The sequence below is a fragment of the Temnothorax longispinosus genome, chromosome 9, assembly GCF_030848805.1.
Source record: "Temnothorax longispinosus isolate EJ_2023e chromosome 9, Tlon_JGU_v1, whole genome shotgun sequence".
NCBI lineage: Eukaryota > Metazoa > Arthropoda > Insecta > Hymenoptera > Formicidae > Temnothorax > Temnothorax longispinosus.
In genome coordinates, this window is record NC_092366.1 from 6,031,179 (window position 1) to 6,049,576 (window position 18,398).

An 18,398-nucleotide genomic window follows, 5' to 3' on the forward strand; every position below is an offset into this window, starting at 1 on the left:
ATCGGGCGGTCCGGTTGCATTTCCGGCGCTGTTCGAAACGCAATGCCGTTTCGGGGGCATTTTGCTCGGCGGAGCAACGTGGCGGAACAAAAAGGCAAGAAGGGACTATTCGTCGGCGGCACGGATAAAAGAAGCCGCGGCGAGACGAATTAGCCGTTTCGCAGAACGGTGACCGGTCTCCTCCAAGGTTGAGACCGAGAGAGAGAGTCATCGGTCTCTCGGCGTAGGCCGGGCCCGTGCAATGCAAGAATATAACCGCGTCTTTATTTATGAGTCGCGCTGGCGCGAGCGCGACGTATCGTGTCGCATCGTATCGCGCGATAGAAATCGTAAACACACTATTCCGCCGCGGTCGTTGAGAAACGGGCGAGGGAAAAAAGAAGGAAAAGGCACGGGGCCGTAACGACCGCGACCTACGACAGGTTCGGGGTGGGAGGAGACGGGGAGGGGGAGGACCGGATCTCCCGCCCGGTCCAAGTCGCACGCACGCGCGCTCGCGCGCGCGAAACGAAATTCGTACGTAAATTGGATTTAATTGCTCTATCGTGGCCGGTATCAAGTTTCCCGCGGCGTGCGTCGCGTTTATACGGCCGTGCCAATGAACTGTCAGTGGCGCTATAATCGCGCGCGGCTCCGCCGACCGGGACGCGCGAGAGGAGAGGGATGAGAAAGAAGGAGAAAGAAAGGGGGAGAAAAAAAAAGAGAGAAAATGACGCTCGGCGTCGCGACGCGATTTTGAGAAAAGTACCGATGGGACCTCGAGTCGTCCCAGGGACACCTTTCTCACGGTGTCGTTTAACCGGCGAGAAAAAACGTCGATTACGAAAATGGCAATAAATCCAACGTCTACGCTCGGGCTATCCCTTTCTTTTTTTTCAAGGCTCGCAATTTTGATCGTTTTATTATTTATCCGGGAGAATTTCGAGATTCTCTCGAGTAACCCCCCGCGCGTCTCGCGGCCGTGTCGAGATTGATAACGACGGTCCTCTGGCAGTAAATGCGCCGCGAGAGAGAATTTGCCCGGATAAAAGAAGGCGCGAAGAGAATAGACTGGAGAGAGACGCAAGATTTCGCAGGCGAGCCAAACGCGCGCGCACACGCACATACAAATAGTACAGATATATGCACAGACACTTACCCTGTCGGCCGACGATCTCCGCCACGTGTTCGCTGCTGGGCACCGGCACGCACTCGGTCATGTTCTGGCTCTTCTTGGAACGCGCCTCCTCGAAGACGGCCGGCGCGGCTTGCAGCGGGTCCGGATCGTTGGTGGTGCCGTTCCCGGTGCCGGCGCCGGGGCATCCGGACGAGCCCTCCGGGATGCCGAGCATCGACAGCTCGAAGGCGAGCTGCAGGGCGCGCTGCTCCTCGAAGGTGACGCCGGCGCTGCCGCCGTTCGAGCCCCGGTCCATCTCGCTGAACAAACTCGTCGGCATTTCGGTCGATTACAAATTCTCGTATCGTGCGACACTGGAAAAGACGACAGACGACGTTGACGCGATGGTGTGGCGTGGGTTCGTTGAAAACGTTGCACTAGAGTCCGCGCGCTGCGGTCGACCGGGACACCCGTTCACCGGGACGACGACGACGACACGACGTAGTCCTCTCTTTTATCGAACAAACGAGCGGTTCGGTTCCGCGCTGCCTCGAAGACGTGCGGGGAACGACGCGACGAAGGATTACAACTTCCACCGGAACTGGCGTCGCGACGCTACGCTGCGACTGTAACGTACGCGTAAAAAAAAAAAACTCGGAAATTCGACGCACGAATGCCGTCGGCACGATTACCTCTTCCGCTCGCAACGCGTATCTTGAGCTACGACGAGCTACGACGACGGACGACGACGCGGAGTGCGAAAAATAGTGGTCAGTCGCGCACGAGTTCTCTTCGCCCGGGAGGCACACGCCGGTCTGCGTCGTCTATGCCGCACGTACGCACGCACCGGCAACGAAAATGGCCTTCCCGATATCCCCACTGCTTCGTCCCGCCGCCGAACGCGCGTGTGGTTTGTGCGGTTGTTCGTGTTCGAAGAGCGATCCCGTGGCCGCTCCGCTCTCGCGTGTTACTCGTACAGTCGCTTGGTCTTCGACCGATGCTTTCGTTCGTTCGTTTCTCCACCTCCACTTCCTCCTCCTCTTCTCCGTCGCGATCTTTCTCTCTTTCTCTCTCGCTCTCCCCGACTCTACCGACGACCGACGGGCGACGTAACGACGATTCGTGTCGCGCGTTGTACGGCTGCCTTGTCACCGGCCGACTGACTTGGCCGTTCGAGAGGTCGAGCCGTCGCGGCGCGAGACCGAAACACTGAAAACGAAGGCAAGGGGCGCGCGCGCGCTCGTCCGCTCCGTTTCCGCTCCCTTCTTTCTCTTTCCCGCTCGCGATCCTCACCGCCTCGCTCCCTCGGTCTGTCCCACGCTCCTCTCGCTCTCTCTTTCTCTCTCTCGTTCTTCGCCTCTCTTCAACCGCGATCTTTCCTCTCTCGAAGGCAGGCGCGTGCAACTACCCTCTCGCTCGTGTTACCACTGCGACTGACTGCGACGTACTGCGACTGCGGCGGCTGTCGAAGCCGGCGCGCCGCCATGTGCCGGACGCCGGCTATGCACGCGCCCGATTGGCCGGCCGGGTCACGTGGGACGCGCCACCCCTCCCCACCACCGAGCGCGGCGCACCTACCGGCACCTCGCCGCAATACGTAAACGCGACGCAAACGCCAAACGGCGAGGGAGCGAGCGAGCGAGAGCGTGCGTGCGAGCGAGCGAGCGGCGCGTCGTCGCGCTCGTTCTCCTCGGCCTCGGCTCCTTCGACGCTACGAATGCGTGCACTCCCGTTCTCGATTGTACACACCACGCGCAACAACCCCCTCCGTTCGTGCATCCGCTCGAGCCTTCGCCAAGTTTCCCCGTGGAAACGCCAACGTTTACGTCCCTCCGCGCCGGACGCGGTCGGCTCCACCGTTTTCCCGGAGCGGACGGACGAATCCCCGACCCGTATAGGGGATTGACTGAAAAAACACGACCGTGTTTTTGGCTCGACGCCGGGGGTGCGAATCCCCTAAGAGCCGGCCCCGAGACTCGGGAGGGTGCCTCTCGACGAAACCCTTGAGACGCGCCTCCGTCGCGATCGCGAATCGATTCTCCCTTCCAATTTTGTAACATATGCAACACGATCAAGCGTTACTCTCGAATGTACAGAGTTTAAGATCTCCCGGCGAAATAAACGTCGTCCGCGGCGATATATACGGTGATTTTCCCCGCGAATGTCGAACGGGTCAAAGTGCAGCGACCTAGGTGGATCGTATAACGCTCTTTCTGCTCTTCTCTCCTCCCTGGGCCGTCAACGGGCTTCGCGCACGATCCGTGCGCGAGGTGCGCCAACACACTTTTCCGCGCTAACGCGGTTATCTCTCCGTTTTAGCGGCGCAGGCGGGATGAACGCGAGGGAAAAGACGTTTACGAATACGGCGAAATAACAGCGACTCGCGAGAGTCGCGTTTGGATAGTAAATGAGTAAATCGCGCGTTCGTATTACTGCGAATTGGATATCCCGGTCGAATGTATCCCTCAGGAGAGCGTAACGGAGAGAGAATCCGCCGCGTTTATCGCTCCCGCGATTTACTTAATTGATTTTTTTTCCGCAGATAGCCGAGGGACGAGGATCCCGCGACTTGTCGCGCTAAGTTCCCTCGATTATATCGTCCTTGAACCTTGGCCGACGACACCGGCGTTACCGCCATCAGCTCTACCACTCTTGGCCATTCGCGATCAATGTAATACGATTTCAACGCTGCTGTTTAGCTAACAGGATTTTGAACATTATCCCATTTCAGCATATCGCCCATCCTAATTTTGGCAATATATCGCATTCGAGGGAATTTCCATTCTCCGTCTAAATTTTCACTCTCTTTGCGTACGCGCGCAGTCTAATATACTTACAATCGGAAAAATCAGCCTCCGAATTCTACATTTCGTAAAATGTGGAATGTGTAAAATATCAAATATATTCGTGGCAGAGATATATTATAGCTACGTTTCTATTCCCATGCAAAGATGGACGATAATCGATATGTGGGATGTGTAACTATGAGTAATCGGAATTTATCGGGTGACGAGCCCGCGGCAGGACGTCGCACGACATGCCTGGTCCGCGCCGACGTGGACAAGGCCGAGCGCCGAGAGCGAATGCCCGTCGCGGCCCAATATAATCGGCGGCGGCCCCCTCCTCCCTTCCCTCCCCCTAATTCGCGAATCACGACCGGGCCTGGCCGACCGACCGACCACCTGCCCGACTAGCGGTTTCGTTAAGTAAGAGTGAAAAGAGGATTCCGTCTCTCTAAAACCGATCTAGACGCGGCTCGCGGGAGCGAGCTTGCTCGCTCGCTCGCTCGTTCGCGCGGACCTTGAACCGAGGCGCAAACGTGATCCATTGTTCTCTGCCGACGACCCTTCGTCCTCTCTCCGACCGAGCACTCACGGGCACTCGATTGCTCGATTTTTAGTCCGGAGGCCCCACGCCGGATCGGCGGCGGCGGCGGCGTCGGCCCCCGTGTCCTCCATTCTCGAGGACAGACGAGGGACGGCGACGGCAGCGGCCGCGGCGGGCGCCCGTTCCAGGGATCCACCGAATATATACCCGCGACTCATTGTTTTCCACGTATCGGACTGATGCGCGACGGCTCGTTAAAGCGCACCTTGCGAGCGCCTCCGTTGGCTTTGACGTAATCGCGTAATCCGACAAGGAGGGAGAGACGCGGCGCTTTCGCGCGAGAGAGCGAGACGAGAGACCTCGGCGATTCGGCGCGACCGGCGATCGTCGTCGATCGGCCTACCTGACGATGAATTCGCTCCAAGGTGCGAGCGACTAATTTTGTTTCTCATCGCATGCCGAAAGCAACGACCCGTGTGCACATCGCCGCCGATCTCTCTTTCTCCTCCTTCAAGGCTGTCTCGAGACAACCAACCACCTTTTGCTCCAACGATCGCACCTGCCGACTGCTCGTGCTCTCGCGGCTCGCTCGTAAATACCTCGGCGTTATCGTACGTATGATTTTACAAACTCCCGTCCCTCCACGGTCGTCTCTTTCCTCGCATGCGAAACGGCGAAACGCAATCGTACGGACGGATTATATTCGCGCAAACGCGTCATGCTCGCGGTTGCCAATCGCCGCTACGCGTCGCGTCGATTAATTCGGGGCAACGGAGAAAGATGATCGATAATCTCCGCCGAACCGAGAGATCCAAGGATTAATTATTTTGGAGAAAGAGAGTCTTGTAGCACCGATAAATTGAATTTAATTGATTTGTAAAAAAAAAATAATTTACGAAAATCACCGAGTTTACAAAAATTCCACGAGGAACGTTTCACGACGAGGAAAATGTGACGAAAGGTAGAAACGACGGAAAATTTCGCACGAACACGTGGCGTCTTGTTGCTACTTAGGCTAACTTAGGATACGACTCCCATGGGAGTCGTGGAACCGTCTCGATGCCCAGCGTCAAAGGATACGGCCGAACCTACAGCCTCGACGCCGAAAAGGAAGCTTTTCTGGCCGCTCCGACGCGTTAAACCGACTCCTCTCCTCGGTGTTCCGCGTCGCTCGTCGCATTTTTACGGCGTGCAACCGGTTGCCTTCCACGTTGCGATCATTGTCGTTGCTTTGGCGAAACCCGGCGACTCCCGTGGTGCGCCACGCCGCCTCGTCCTCGCCGATGTACTTACACGCGGATAAACGCACCGCCGGCGCCGCGCGGCCAGTGCGTGTATGTATCGTGCACGCGCGCGTATATAAGGTATACGAAGCGACCGCGACGGTGCCTCGCTCGAGCACTCGGCGGAGAGGATATTTCTTTCGATTTCGATCGCCGGGGTGCAGTAACGCCGGAGAACCGCATTGCTGGCCTCTGAGTCGGCGACGATGACGACGACGAGGACGACGACGACGACATTAGTCGCAGAAACATTTGAACGAGAATTTCTTATCTAATTTATACTCGATATAAGCTTTTATCAAGCGATGAAATGAAACTGTTGCAATATTCTGCCCGAATACGGGGAAATGTACTGAAATTACGTACTATTAATAGATAACTGTTACACAAGGCTTTCACGAACCGAATGACTATAACGCCATCACGTGTTGTGTGCCCCGTGTCCCTCGAGGCGACTCCGAGAGGACTACAATGCTCGAATTATCGCGCAATGTGCCGGTATATCGATCCGGCCATTCGATATCTGGTTATCCACAAAATCTTGCGGGCGGATGCCCACGCTCGCCCGCGCGCACAGAAGGCAGAGATATATCCTTACTGGCTACCGAGAGACCGCAACGGTGGCGGACTATGAGAGGCCGTTGCACAACGGCGAAAACACACACACAAATAGCCAGTTAAACGATGATAGCGCGGATAAAGGCGCAACGCCTTTCTAAATATACCCCCGGTGCGCACCGGGTCCATTCGCGGAATTTCATTTTCTTCACCGCAGACGCAACACTTGTCACTTATTAGAGTTCCCTACGAGGTACGCTTAAGCCTGCCCGCGCGCGCGGACTCGAGGCCGTTTCATCTCGAACGCATACACGAAGATTACACGCGCTAAGATCCCTTACAGCTGAGAAAACGATTTGAATCCCGAACTCCATTTTGCCCGTCTCGTAAGAGTCCAATGCAAAATGCAAGCTCTCGGAAACGTAAAAATCGCAATGTCCGTTAAAGGATGCATGCCATGCCGGGGCTGCAACAGAAGTATTTTAGAGTTTCCGATGCAAGATTTACTCGCGTCCGGACGTGGCGAAGCCTTTCTCCGCAAAACGGAAAATTCCTCACTGTCTCTTCTCGATTTTACGAGAATACAACTTTGTCGGACCCCCTACGGCTGTATTGTCGAACGACAAAGTACAAGTCCTTTGTAAACTTTGGCCTGGCGAAGCCGGAGAAGAATTTTCTCTCTCTCTCTCGAAATGCAGCATGCACAGCCAACGTGTTCTTTGCAGTGGAAGCTGATACTTTCGAATTTTTCCAGAAATAATAAGAATTCGAATTTATTATTCGATAACGGACTTGCTGCGATGTGCCATGAACGTTATAAATATAGACGATATTCTAGAATATCCGATTAAACGTTTATAAATATTTCTTATTCATCGTGCACGTGCCTTTTTCTTGATTCATCTTTGTTTATTATACGCTATCGAGCTCCCTCGCATTGTCGCATAGATGGGAAAACTAATCTGAAACAATTTATCTTATCGCGAGCTATTGTTATTATCGTAGATATCGAAAAATCATTCTTACGTTTCCATTGCTGTCTGTAAAATCTGCAAAATAACTGAGCGCGCCATTCATACAAAAGGGAAACGTGGCGACAAAGGAAAACCGAAGGGAGGTCCGCTTTTTAGACCGATTCGATACATTCCGTACCCGAATGCCTCTTTCTTTTTCCATGAAAACGAACAATGGGCCGAACGGAAACCGTAATATAGTCAGGCTGGAAGAGAGATCTATCGGCCCATGTGCCCGCATGTCTTCTCGTGCAGATACGAAACGGAAGCTCGAAAAAATTTCGCTTGACGATTATCAAAAGACATTGAAATTGATCGTTCGCTTGAGGCTCGTGGTGGATAAAAATATAGTTATTTTTCGCGGACGTTGTTCCACGCGAGCATATAGCTGTAAAGAAAATATTACGTAATTCGCAAACGCGTCAGAGGAGTCAAAGAGAGATGCACGTAATTTGCATCGTTATATTACGCGTCGTGACGAGAAAAGACTCGAAAGTTTAAATCGGAAACGAGCTAAAAATATTTTTTTCTTTCACCTTCCCTTACAATGGCTCCCTTTTATACCGTTTTATACTTTACGTAATTATTGTGCTCTTTGTGCTGAAACGGTATGGGGATATGTTAAAAACGGAAACGGAGATATAGGTGTGTGTTTCTCTCCGCCACCGACGCGACGACGCGACGTCGAGGGACCCGGTGAAAATGGAAAGAGCACGATCGGTTATAGGCACACGCCCGCTCTCCTCTCCTCTCGCGGGTCCGCGAGAGAGAAAGTCTGTCGACGTCGATTACGTATAGCAGCCGTTGTTGGAAGTCGAAGGTCCCGCAGTTGTTCTTCCGTGCGAAACACGCTGGATGGACCAACGCCTCCTCCTCCTCCTTCTTCTCCTTTCCGAGGCCCGCACAGCCCGAGTCACCTATTCGTCGTTTTCCTACTCGCCGTCGGCTTTCGCCGCGCGATTGTCAATCGAGACTTAAAAATCGCGTCGTCTCCTCGTCCGCGTCCCTTCGCGACGAGATAAATCCGAAATACTTTGCGGCCAGTAACCCCGATACAAATAGTATAGTCAAGTCGGTCAACTTCCGATGGTCGAATATACTGCCTGGCGCGAAAGATCGATAACGCGCCGTAGAGGAGCGTCTATTTATACATCGGCTATATTACGTCCAAGACAGCGGAGGATGTAATCTTCGATGGTGCTCCAGATAAGGTCTTTACACGCGATGCGACGCCGCCGTCGTCGCCGCCACCGCATAGATCGCCGTTGCATCAAGCTGATCAAGCACGCGTTAAATAATCTATCGAGTGAGAGCACCCGAGAGAGAGAGAGAGAGAGAGAGAGAATCGTGCGCGCGGGACGCGGAATTAAATCCCGCGTAACTGAGCATAATGTTGCGGTACCGACCATCGTGTTTGACGTTCAAGCGCGGTGCAAAAATTTGCGTGAATTATGCACGCGCATGCGGGGCGGTAAGTGAGATTATTTCGGGACGTGTCCCGTAGCGATTTCAATTCCTCATCCGTCGCATGATATGCGCATTATATATTCACATGCGCGACGTTCATTATACATACATATGCATGTATGTATACAGTATATACAATATACATAATTAAATTCCACGCTGCATATCCCAAGCGACATCCTAGAGAAATCCACGATGTATTTAGAATCGTGGACTTTTCGGTAACGATCGCAAATATGCGTCAATCAGCTATAATTATTCAAATCGCCGGGTGTTTATTTCGCGATTAGTGCATTATGATTTCGCTCCACGATTTTATACACCGCTCCCATTGTTGCCTCTCTCTCGGCGTTTTCTCGGTGGGCCGAATGTCGTCTCCGTGAGCATAAATTATTGCAAAGAACACGCGATAGCGCTATTGATCGCTCGGGATGCAGACTCGGGATGCAGAGGAGACATTCGGTGTTGAACTCCCGATGTCGACGATGCCACGGCTGCGTTCTCGTACTCACGATACCGCGCCGCCGTACGTGTGCCGATTAGACCGGATGGATCGTCGGGTCGAGTCATGTGTTCGACGAGTTATAACGATTTAAACTGGGACATGTGCCCCGCGTATACACGCCGGCGATGGGGCGAGAACGGCTGTTCGTCTGGTTGACAATAAGGGAGAGAGCGACCCTTGCCCGCGCGGAGGGAAACAGCTGTTGGTCGAAGGTGGTGAGGTGCCGGGCAGGGCAGAAGGGGACGGGGGCAAGCAGGGAGAGAGAAAAAAAGAGGTTACCACCTGGTACCCCGCTTATGCTTACCTGAAAACCGACGCCTGCCTGTATACCTGCCCTGAGCATTCTTTTGTGCGGGGCCCTGGGCACGTACCGATTCCCAGAGGGCCTTGGGGCCCAGCATTCGATACACAACTGCACTCGGCACAATGCACGCCTCGAACACTATATAGTAACACACGGTGCACGGTACTTTAATGCGACACGATTAGAAAATACTTTCGTATGGAACAAAATCTTTGGAAAATAGTTTTTGAGAATCATTCAAAAAATGAGGAGTCCTCCTGGGAGAAAATAAAGTCCCCGATTAACCATTCATGCTCTTCGTCTAAGATCCTAAAAGAATTCTTTACTAATGTTTTTGCACCATAGGATGTCGTAGGGTTTTAGCCTGTACCTTTGCAATATATAGAAAATGCTAAGAAATATATCTCATACTAAAATATCTTGAAACGGCTAATTCTACTTTTCGTTGTCCTTTTACTATAGATTTTCTTGGAATGACGAAACAACTAAAAATAAAGCGAAACAATATATATTTCCATTTTTCATATGTCACCAAGAATAACAGAGTCCAACAAAAAAGAAGGTCCCTAATTCCCAAGATTTATGAGGATCTCTATAATGAAAATATCTAAAAACAAGTTTTAACAGGTAGCTAGGTTAATACAACTTATTTCCGGTGGGAGATGACGCACGGTAGGATAATTCTCGAAACCACTTTTGATAAGTTTTTTAAAATCTCACGTTTTCTATCCTAGGCCGCTGATAGCTTGGCAAAGGTTTTATTGAACCGTGCAGGCTATTTCCTGCGACGATGACATGCCATGCTCGAATTCGACGCGATATTTCAAGACCGGTCAATTCCCGCGCGGCCTTTCTCAGGCAGAACTAAACGCGGCAATTTGCATAATTAATGTAGACGTTTTATTAACCCGATTCTCAATTTATTGCACGGACAGTATCGATTTTTTAGATTAAACACGTCACGTTGTTCGAAAACAACATCTCTATTCATTGGATTGAAAAATATCGATCAATATAATTTTCTTAAATATTTACTTTCAGTAATTCAGTACTTCGTGCGTTAATTTAATATGTTTGATACGAACTAAATATGGCATCTGCCGAAACCAAATCTGAGAAATTGTTATTTCCGTGAGCACATCGTTAGCTGGATCGATATCCTGCATGTCACAGGGAATGTTAGGCATATGGCGATCAGCCATTTGAAGCGCTGCAAACCAAATTATTCTCGAATTATAATGGAAACTCGTCGAAATTCTTTAGAAGAGCAGCACAGCCATACGGTCGATTCTCGTGCACTTCCGACCTTATTCCGTTTCGAGAAATTTCGTTAAAATATATGTTACATATTTGGAAAAAATCAATAATTATACTTTAAATATATCATCAGATTCTTCCATCTTAATCAGATTTCCATTTTTCCTCATTTCTCTTTTTTTTTTATAAAAACATTTATTACAAAAAGTGGTATGATATAATTTATAACGAACTTAAAACTAAAAAATGAGCAAGTGATAATAATAATGCACCGAGTTCCTATAATCTAGGTTTGAAAAGCACGTAGGGCATCTTGTAATTTTTTTCTTGCGACAGCCACTCTGTCTTCTTGTTTCCTTATATCCTCATCCGCTATCGAGACCGCCTTAAACAGAATAATTTATTCATTAATACTATTAACTAAATGTTAAAAATTCACAATATTGGTGTCAATCGTTCTGATGATACTATTTTATGGGGCATTCTTCACGCCAATTAAGATGTTCGGCTATCGACTCTACCTGTACTAGTGGCTGATCAGGATTGAGAAATACCCCAGGATTCTTCTCTAAAGCTGTCTTTGATCCCGTTTGTCCCGTGACCGGTTGAGTACATACGTGCAATGCAGTGGCCACACTTTGGAGCAACGTTTCTTCCGTGATATATGGTCCTACTGGCTTCAAGTTCTTTGGCAGATCCATCGCATCAAATTCATAACCGTCGGGGTCACACGCTCGCAAACCTTCCAAACGTTTCTCCCAGAAAAGCTGGAAGATCGACATTTTGATTATCATTTATTAATCGTCTTATACTCAGCATACGCTATTCTACAAAAAAAAAATAAAAAAATATTACAAGTTACAAATATCTCATTACATGAAATTAAATTATTTCAACATATAAGTTTCAACATATAAACGTTTTTATTGAGTACCACCACCAACCACCACCGATTAACTCATATTTCTACTCAAACAAAAATTGGGATGGTATAACTATAAGACACTTTTCTCCACTTGTCTTTATATATTAAAAAGATTGGCTTTTAATGTTATTATTAAGATCTAATAATCAATAACATTTGCCACTGAAAACGTAACAGAGAGAAAAAAAAAACAAAAACTATTGACAATTTCATGATTGCATGTTCAGAGTTACCTGCTTAGGCTTATCTTGGGAGCCATATTTGCCGTCAGTTTTATCGGCTCCTTCCTAAAGCAACGATTTGACAGTTGTGAATTTACAAGGATAGCTAACAACGAGCAATACAAGTGAATGGGTGTAAGCAGACAAAGTGTATTTTGCAGGCATGAGGGATACAGGGATTAGAAAGATTTCCATATACAAGACAATATATATAAGACAATAAATCCATGAATATACTCATAAGATTATAAGTGTGCGACTATATTAGACTATATCACATATGTGAATAGATGGGGATACGGTGTACCAAAAGGATTCGATTCATTGACACATTAAGGTGTTCGACAGTCCAATTAGCGTACAGTCAACCGCAATTTGCTGCGTAAACTGACCTGCTTCGGCTTCTCCTGAGGGCAATGCTTGACATCCTTCACCTTGCCCTCTTGCGTCTTGTAGATCGTCACCGGTTGCTTAAAAATCGACGCCGTTTGCCTGATCGGCGGCACCAGAGTCGCGTCGTTGATCCTGACACCGCGGCTGAAAACAAAGCCGCGCGTCATTAGTCAACAGACGATAGCTGTCATCGAGGTTACGATTCGCAGCACTCGAGAACCTGCGTGTCCATGAAAATTACTCTCGATCTGAAATATCCGTCCGAGAGGAATCGCGCGTCGCGCACTTGCGTGAAATCGAGCGAATCTTTCTCTCGAAAATTTATTCAACCTACTTGTAATAGTAATCCTTCCCCGGGGAAGCCAATTGATTCTGACTCTTCCTCGACGGTTCCTCCCTCGGGGGCCAATTGATCGGTAACGCCGAGGGGTACTTCTTCTTCTCCACGGACATGTTCATCGTTGCGGGTTTCTGTCTTTACACTGCGCGAATATCCTCCGAAAATAATTACGGCCGCGAACGTACCGTAATCGTGCCGCAGCCTCACTATCGGCCATATTGAAGCGTCGTGCGCGTCGACGGTGTAGTGACGGTACGTAGTTCAACGAGTCGCCGGCAGAGGCAGCACCTCCCGGTAAACAGAATGCACGTGCGCGCGTCACGCACGTGCACTCCCGTTCCGCATCGTTCTGCGCGGAGTTCATTGAACACGTGAGAGATTTCTATGTTTGAAAGCGAGATGAAATTCTAATACGAGCCTAAGACGCGGACATAGATGCGATAATAAAATAATTCTTTTCTTCTACAAATGGTTGCTTTCAATTAAACTCTTGTACTCCTCGATATAAGTTTCGTTCTTTACTATATGAAGTCTCCCTCAGTCGATCCTGAGTGAATCGTCGAATTTAAGGGGGTCATCCCGTGTGACGACCGTTTTTTTTTAAGGTTTCTTTTGCATTTTTTTGCGGCGAAATGAAAAAATACAGAGCTTCCAAATTTTTACTATATATTTATTACATCTTAAACTATATGTGTAAATTTTTTTGTTTAAAAATATAGCGTCGATGGCGAGTTACATCAATGGAATGGCACCCATGTAAAAAAAAAGCAGACAAACGGTGCCCACGATTCCGGCAGACTGATTTATCTGAAATCAAAAAATCAAATTGCATTTTAATCTATAGGTGAATGGCTATCGTGGGAACTAGGATTTTTTGAAAATATTAAAAATTCAATTTTTCGCATGCTTTTAAAAATTATAACTCAAAATAGCATGATTTTTTGCGACTATTTTTTTATGCGGACAGAAAACGGTTCAATATTTTTTAAAAATTCTAGTTGCCACGATAGCCATTCACCTATAGATTAAAATGCAATTTGATTTTTTGATTTCAGATAAACCAGTCTGCCGGAATCGTGGGCACCGTTTGTCTGCTTTTTTTTACATGGGTGCCATTCCAGTGATGTAACTCGCCATCGACGCTATATTTTTAAATAAAAAAATTTACACATATAGTTTTCAAATTTCGGAAAATTACTTTGCCAGTATATTCTATGCATGCTCTAGATTAAATTTATGCAAAAAAAATCGATTTTTTGAAGCCGTCACACGGGATGACCCCCTTAAATAATTTCTTTTTATTTTCAAGTGCTAATTCTATTTCAGAAATTTCTTCTGAGATTAGATATACCGTCTTGTATCGTTTTATCGGTTTACTTGTAAGGATTCTTTTCAGTTGACGAATGTATTCAAATTTTAGAGTTCTTTTGCATTGATATTTATCTCTGAACATTTATTAAGAAAAATTTGCCTAATAAAAGTTGCGCGAAAATCGTTGGTTGTCAAAAAATTTCTACTGTTAACCCTCCAGTGAACGCTTGGGTGTAAATTACATCCCACATTATATTTATGCTATGAATATTAAATCAATCATTCCGTTTAATATTATTCATTTGTTGCACATACTTTAATCTTAAATGTTCTTTCAATAATTTGTTCTGTATTGAAATAAATCCTCTGAAATAAATTCATTTTTTATAAGTTGTTGTGGACTGTAAAGTACACCCCACGCGCCCACAGAGGGTTAACATCGAATATATTAATGAAGACCTCAGATCATCAAATCGAAGGTTTCGAGATTAAAATGCTTCCAATATCATTGCTTCTATTTCCGAGATTTTTATGATATTCCACAAAGATTAGAAGGATCGGGAGAACAGGTCGGCGAGCGCAATGACGTCAACCCTTTGTATATATAGATATAGAGGATTTAATTGCCGAAAGAAACAATTTTCGCGTAGCTATAGGAACAACTTGAACAGTGCTTGGAAAAAGATTAACGCTGCCTGTCTTCCGTTTATTACGAACGTATGTTCTCTCCCACGGCGGCTTTCGTACGCTTTCGCGGAGTGCAAAATGCGAGCACGGAGACGCAATTCAACGGTATTACGGTTCTCGATGGGGAAAAGGGTGGGTAGGTAGGAAAAGGGGAGGAATGGAGGGAGAGGCAGGGTACAATCATTGTCGTGGCTATGCGATCTTTTTTTTGTCTCGCGTAATGCTTTCTTTTTTCACGGTGCGTGTGTTATTCAACTGTAAAAGAATATCGATTCTGTACAAGTCGATGAGATTAGAGATAATTAACTATTGAGTCTTCTTGAGGTATCGTTGTTTCTCTATTGGTCTATATGAACGGGGGGCTGCGATCGTCCAAAATCGAGGGTACGTTTATCCGGTTCAATTCCGCGACCGGCGAATGCTAAACCACGTTACAATGCAAAGTTCTTATCGCGGCAGTTATTATATTATCGTGGCGTTTTGAATTTCGGACGGTCACAGCGGATGTCAACATGTGTGTGTGTAATTGTATGTGCCTTCCTGTAACAAAATATAAATCTCCATTACGCATCACCCGCTTTCACCATACGGCCTCCGAATAATAATGCGCTAGCTAGTACCCTAAAAGTCCAGATGCACACACCTCCGGCTTTGTAACCTGCACCGAAGGGCGGTTGTAAGAATCCAAGTGTGTGTTTCGCCTCATTTTACATATATCGTGTCTCTGCAGTCGTCGATGCAGACGCGCGCGTGGTCGATCACGCTCGACCGGGTTTGCTCGATGGTTAAGCCTAGGGTCTCACGATGAATTAGTCACAAAAATACTTTATCGAATATTCTGCAAAATCCGCCCACGAACGTGGTCCGCTCGTTCGTGTTTGTTTACGCGTATATGCGTGTGCGTAGTATGTATATGCCTATTATGGCAGTCAAGACTCGCAAACAATGTACATTGTATCAAGTATCCGATTGCGCGTTCGGCGCAACTTATAGAGTTCCTATTTGTATTCGATACCGCTCGTAAAGGTGCCATTTCACGTTGACGCTCGACGCTCATTTTCAGCGAGAAAAAAATCTTCAAATATAATATATTTTATTCATATATATATATATAAATTTATTTATATAATATAAATAAGTAAAAAATATTATTTCTAGGGTCACGTGGTTTCGCTTTGACGCTAGCGTCAAGAAATAAATCTGAATATTCAACATCCAGCGTTGACGCTGAATCGTCGTTACTCGTTGATCGTCTCAGTACAATCAAAAATAGGCTTCGAAATACGTAAAATATTAATTATTTTCAAGTAATATCTTCAAGTAATAATATTTTACGAATATATATATAAATAAAAATATTATTTCTGAAGATTTTTGCTCACTGAAAATGAGCGTTGAGCCGATCGAGCGTCAACGTGAAAAGGCACCTTAACAGGCGTATGAAAGCCAGTTTCATAATTACCGCAAAAGATCGAAAAGTATCTTTCGTCGTTCTTTTTTTTTCTTTGTTTTATCACCGTCCTTCTTCATCGACACGTTTTATAAAATCTCAATTACAATAAAGTCTTAACGGCAGACGCAACAGTGCCATATAATTATAAAAGAACCGTATTTAAAACTGAAGGTGTAATAAGTACAAATTATTCCTCTTATCGGTGGTAGAAATGTCAAAGATCACATCACTGGCTTCGATACCGAACGAACGCAGCGTCGCGTACGTTCAACAACTGTTAGCGTGATCGATACTCATCGGTTTCTCATAGCCCTACAGTTTCTCCGCTACATGACGTAAACGTTCTGTCTACATGTGTGCTCAATATATTATGTATAATTCTGCGACACAACATACATCCCTACTTTGACAAGTCTACAACACTAGATCAGCATTCCGTACGTATTCAGGTATTTCACCGCGGCGGTTCGTTTCGTCGCTGCGAATTTTCGCGTTATCGCAACAGAACGACCTCACCCGACGAAATGCGCTCAATTCTTCGCTTCGTTTCCTTCACGATCACGTGCAAAAGGACCTAATTATAAAGATTCTATATTACATCAGTAACATATTACACAAGCGACTTCATCATCGCCTCCCACGCTAAATACAGACGGAGGGTACTTACACGCATTTGTCTCACATACGTACTCTTTCTTTCTCTCTCTCTCTCTCTCTCATATTCCATTCACTTCATCTCCTACTTACGATTATTAAGTTCTATACAATCTTATACAGCTAAATGCTGCAATCTTTATATATATATATTTATATATCCCCATAATTTATATACTATATCCCTCGAATATAATTTAGTTTTCTTTTTTGGATTACGGAAATGTAAAATTTAATTCGGTTTCTGAATGTAGCGACCGTAGTACATCGATCAAGTCTTATCAATTCTTGTTAAACTTCATAATTCGCCGTACAGCTGATGCTTCAAGTCACATTTAGGGAGTAAAAAAAACTATTTTTTTTTTAATTCCTCCGTCATGAGTCAATCACACTTAATGTCACGAGAAACTTCAATCGATGTTGTATATCTGTCAGACTGTATCATCAAGCCAATACGTGGCTCAATACATCACTTCATAGACGGTGGCTTTCTTGTCGCCAGATCCGGTCACAATGTACTTGTCGTCCGTAGAAATATCGCAGCTAAGCACCGAAGACGACTCTTTCGACTGGAAAAAGAGAAAAAAAACGTTTACAGTATTATACTCGGAGAAAAGCGACAATAACGGATCACGCGCAAGATTGGCGTCAAAACAAAATCCGCAATTTGCGATGATATGTGATACGATATGTGTGATACTAACCTGGAAAATCGAGGCACCGTATGGCGTGCGCCACGCATTAAGTAAATTGTCCTTGCCAGTAGAGACAAACCACTTGCCGCACGAAGCGAAACGTAACGACAGCACGCAAGATTCGTGCAGATGCAACTGATATTTGTCAGGCTTCGTGGCATGGAGCACTTCGACGTTCGAATTTTCCATACCCACGGCTAACCATTCGCCGGTGGGGCAGTATCCCAAAGAGAATATTTGTGACGTGAAATCGTGCTGCTGCAACTGCCTGCCTTCCCTAAGGTCCCAGGATCGCACAGTATTATCGAGACCACCTGTCCACAGTTTCGAGCCGTCGGCGGAGATGTCGATACACGACGCGCCATCCGTGTGACCTTGAAATTGTCTAACCAGCGTCTGATTCTGCAAATCCCACACGGCGATGTTGCCATCGCTGCAACAGCTGAAGCAGACCTTCGAGTCCGGCGAGATGGCCAGGGCGTAACACGCCGGCGCCGAGGAGGTCAGCTCGGCTTTGATTCTCGGTGTCGGACTTGCCAGATCCCAGATGCTGAGATTACTCGCCTCGCCTCCCACGATCAGAGTTCTGCCGTCTGGCAACAGTTTCACCGACCTAATGACACGAACAACGAGCGTCGCGTTACATTAATTCTATTAAATACCGCCACTTATGCGCGCTTTTAAATAATTACTACGGTCGCGCGACGCGGTTCTACGGTACGCGAGGAGAGAGAGAGAGGGAGGAAGTCGGGAAGGGTGGTAAATGCGTACGGAAAATGCACGTGATAAATCGATGCCGCGCTGCTTCGACGTGATATACAGCCGGCGGACACGACTAAATGTCATCCAGAATTCAGAGTCAGAAATTAATTACATCGACCGCATATAGCGTTCGATGCGGGAGTTAAT

General features: G+C 47.2%; 3 protein-coding genes across 11 annotated transcripts in view; all 3 read right to left on the reverse strand.

The window, feature by feature from the left end:
• The window catches only part of LOC139818591 (RNA-binding protein MEX3B-like), a 41,184-nt gene extending 38,653 nt beyond the window's left edge, over nt 1-2,531 (reverse strand). Inside the window, exons 1-2 of one of the 2 annotated variants that reach the window (XM_071787359.1) lie at nt 2,390-2,522; nt 1,139-1,470 (exon numbers count right to left, since the gene is read on the reverse strand). In XM_071787359.1, the coding sequence (XP_071643460.1) occupies nt 1,139-1,436 (298 nt within the window). In that variant the 5' untranslated portion in view covers nt 1,437-1,470; nt 2,390-2,522. Of the gene's footprint in view, nt 1-1,138 lie in introns of both variants that reach the window. The other variant, XM_071787357.1, reaches the window with a different exon arrangement.
• Nucleotides 2,532-10,934: 8,403 nt separating this feature from the next.
• Nucleotides 10,935-12,924, reverse strand: Mbd-like (methyl-CpG-binding domain protein 2). 3 transcript variants are annotated; one of them, XM_071787405.1, is made up of 5 exons: nt 12,684-12,924; nt 12,349-12,481; nt 11,969-12,022; nt 11,332-11,577; nt 10,935-11,195 (listed from the first exon to the last, which is right to left on the reverse strand). In XM_071787405.1, exons 1-5 carry the CDS (start codon nt 12,806-12,808, stop codon nt 11,097-11,099), a joined length of 657 nt encoding a protein of 218 aa, XP_071643506.1. In that variant the 5' UTR covers nt 12,809-12,924; the 3' UTR covers nt 10,935-11,096. The 3 variants fall into 3 exon arrangements, with proteins under 3 accessions (XP_071643506.1, XP_071643505.1, XP_071643507.1); XM_071787404.1 differs by having other exon boundaries at nt 12,349-12,493; nt 12,684-12,923; XM_071787406.1 differs by lacking the exon at nt 11,969-12,022 and having other exon boundaries at nt 12,349-12,493; nt 12,684-12,923.
• Nucleotides 12,925-14,603: 1,679 nt separating this feature from the next.
• Nucleotides 14,604-18,398, reverse strand: part of LOC139818615 (protein groucho) — a 68,059-nt gene continuing 64,264 nt past the window's right edge. For all 6 annotated transcript variants that reach the window (XM_071787401.1, XM_071787399.1, XM_071787402.1 and 3 more), the window contains exons 12-13: nt 17,499-18,102; nt 14,604-17,363 (exon numbers count right to left, since the gene is read on the reverse strand). In XM_071787401.1, coding sequence (XP_071643502.1) covers nt 17,256-17,363; nt 17,499-18,102 — 712 coding nt within the window. In that variant the 3' untranslated portion in view covers nt 14,604-17,255. The remainder of the gene's footprint in view (nt 17,364-17,498; nt 18,103-18,398) is intronic.

Coding starts and splice junctions, on each gene's coding strand:
- Mbd-like (XM_071787404.1), bottom strand. CDS start 12,808: ATGAACATGTCCGTGGAGAAGAAGAAGTACCCCTCGGCGTTACCGATC. Junction 12,023..12,348: donor CTCAGGAGAAGCCGAAGCAG/GTCAGTTTACGC, acceptor TCGTTGCTTTAG/GAAGGAGCCGATAAAACTGA. Junction 11,578..11,968: donor CCCAAGATAAGCCTAAGCAG/GTAACTCTGAAC, acceptor TCGATCTTCCAG/CTTTTCTGGGAGAAACGTTT.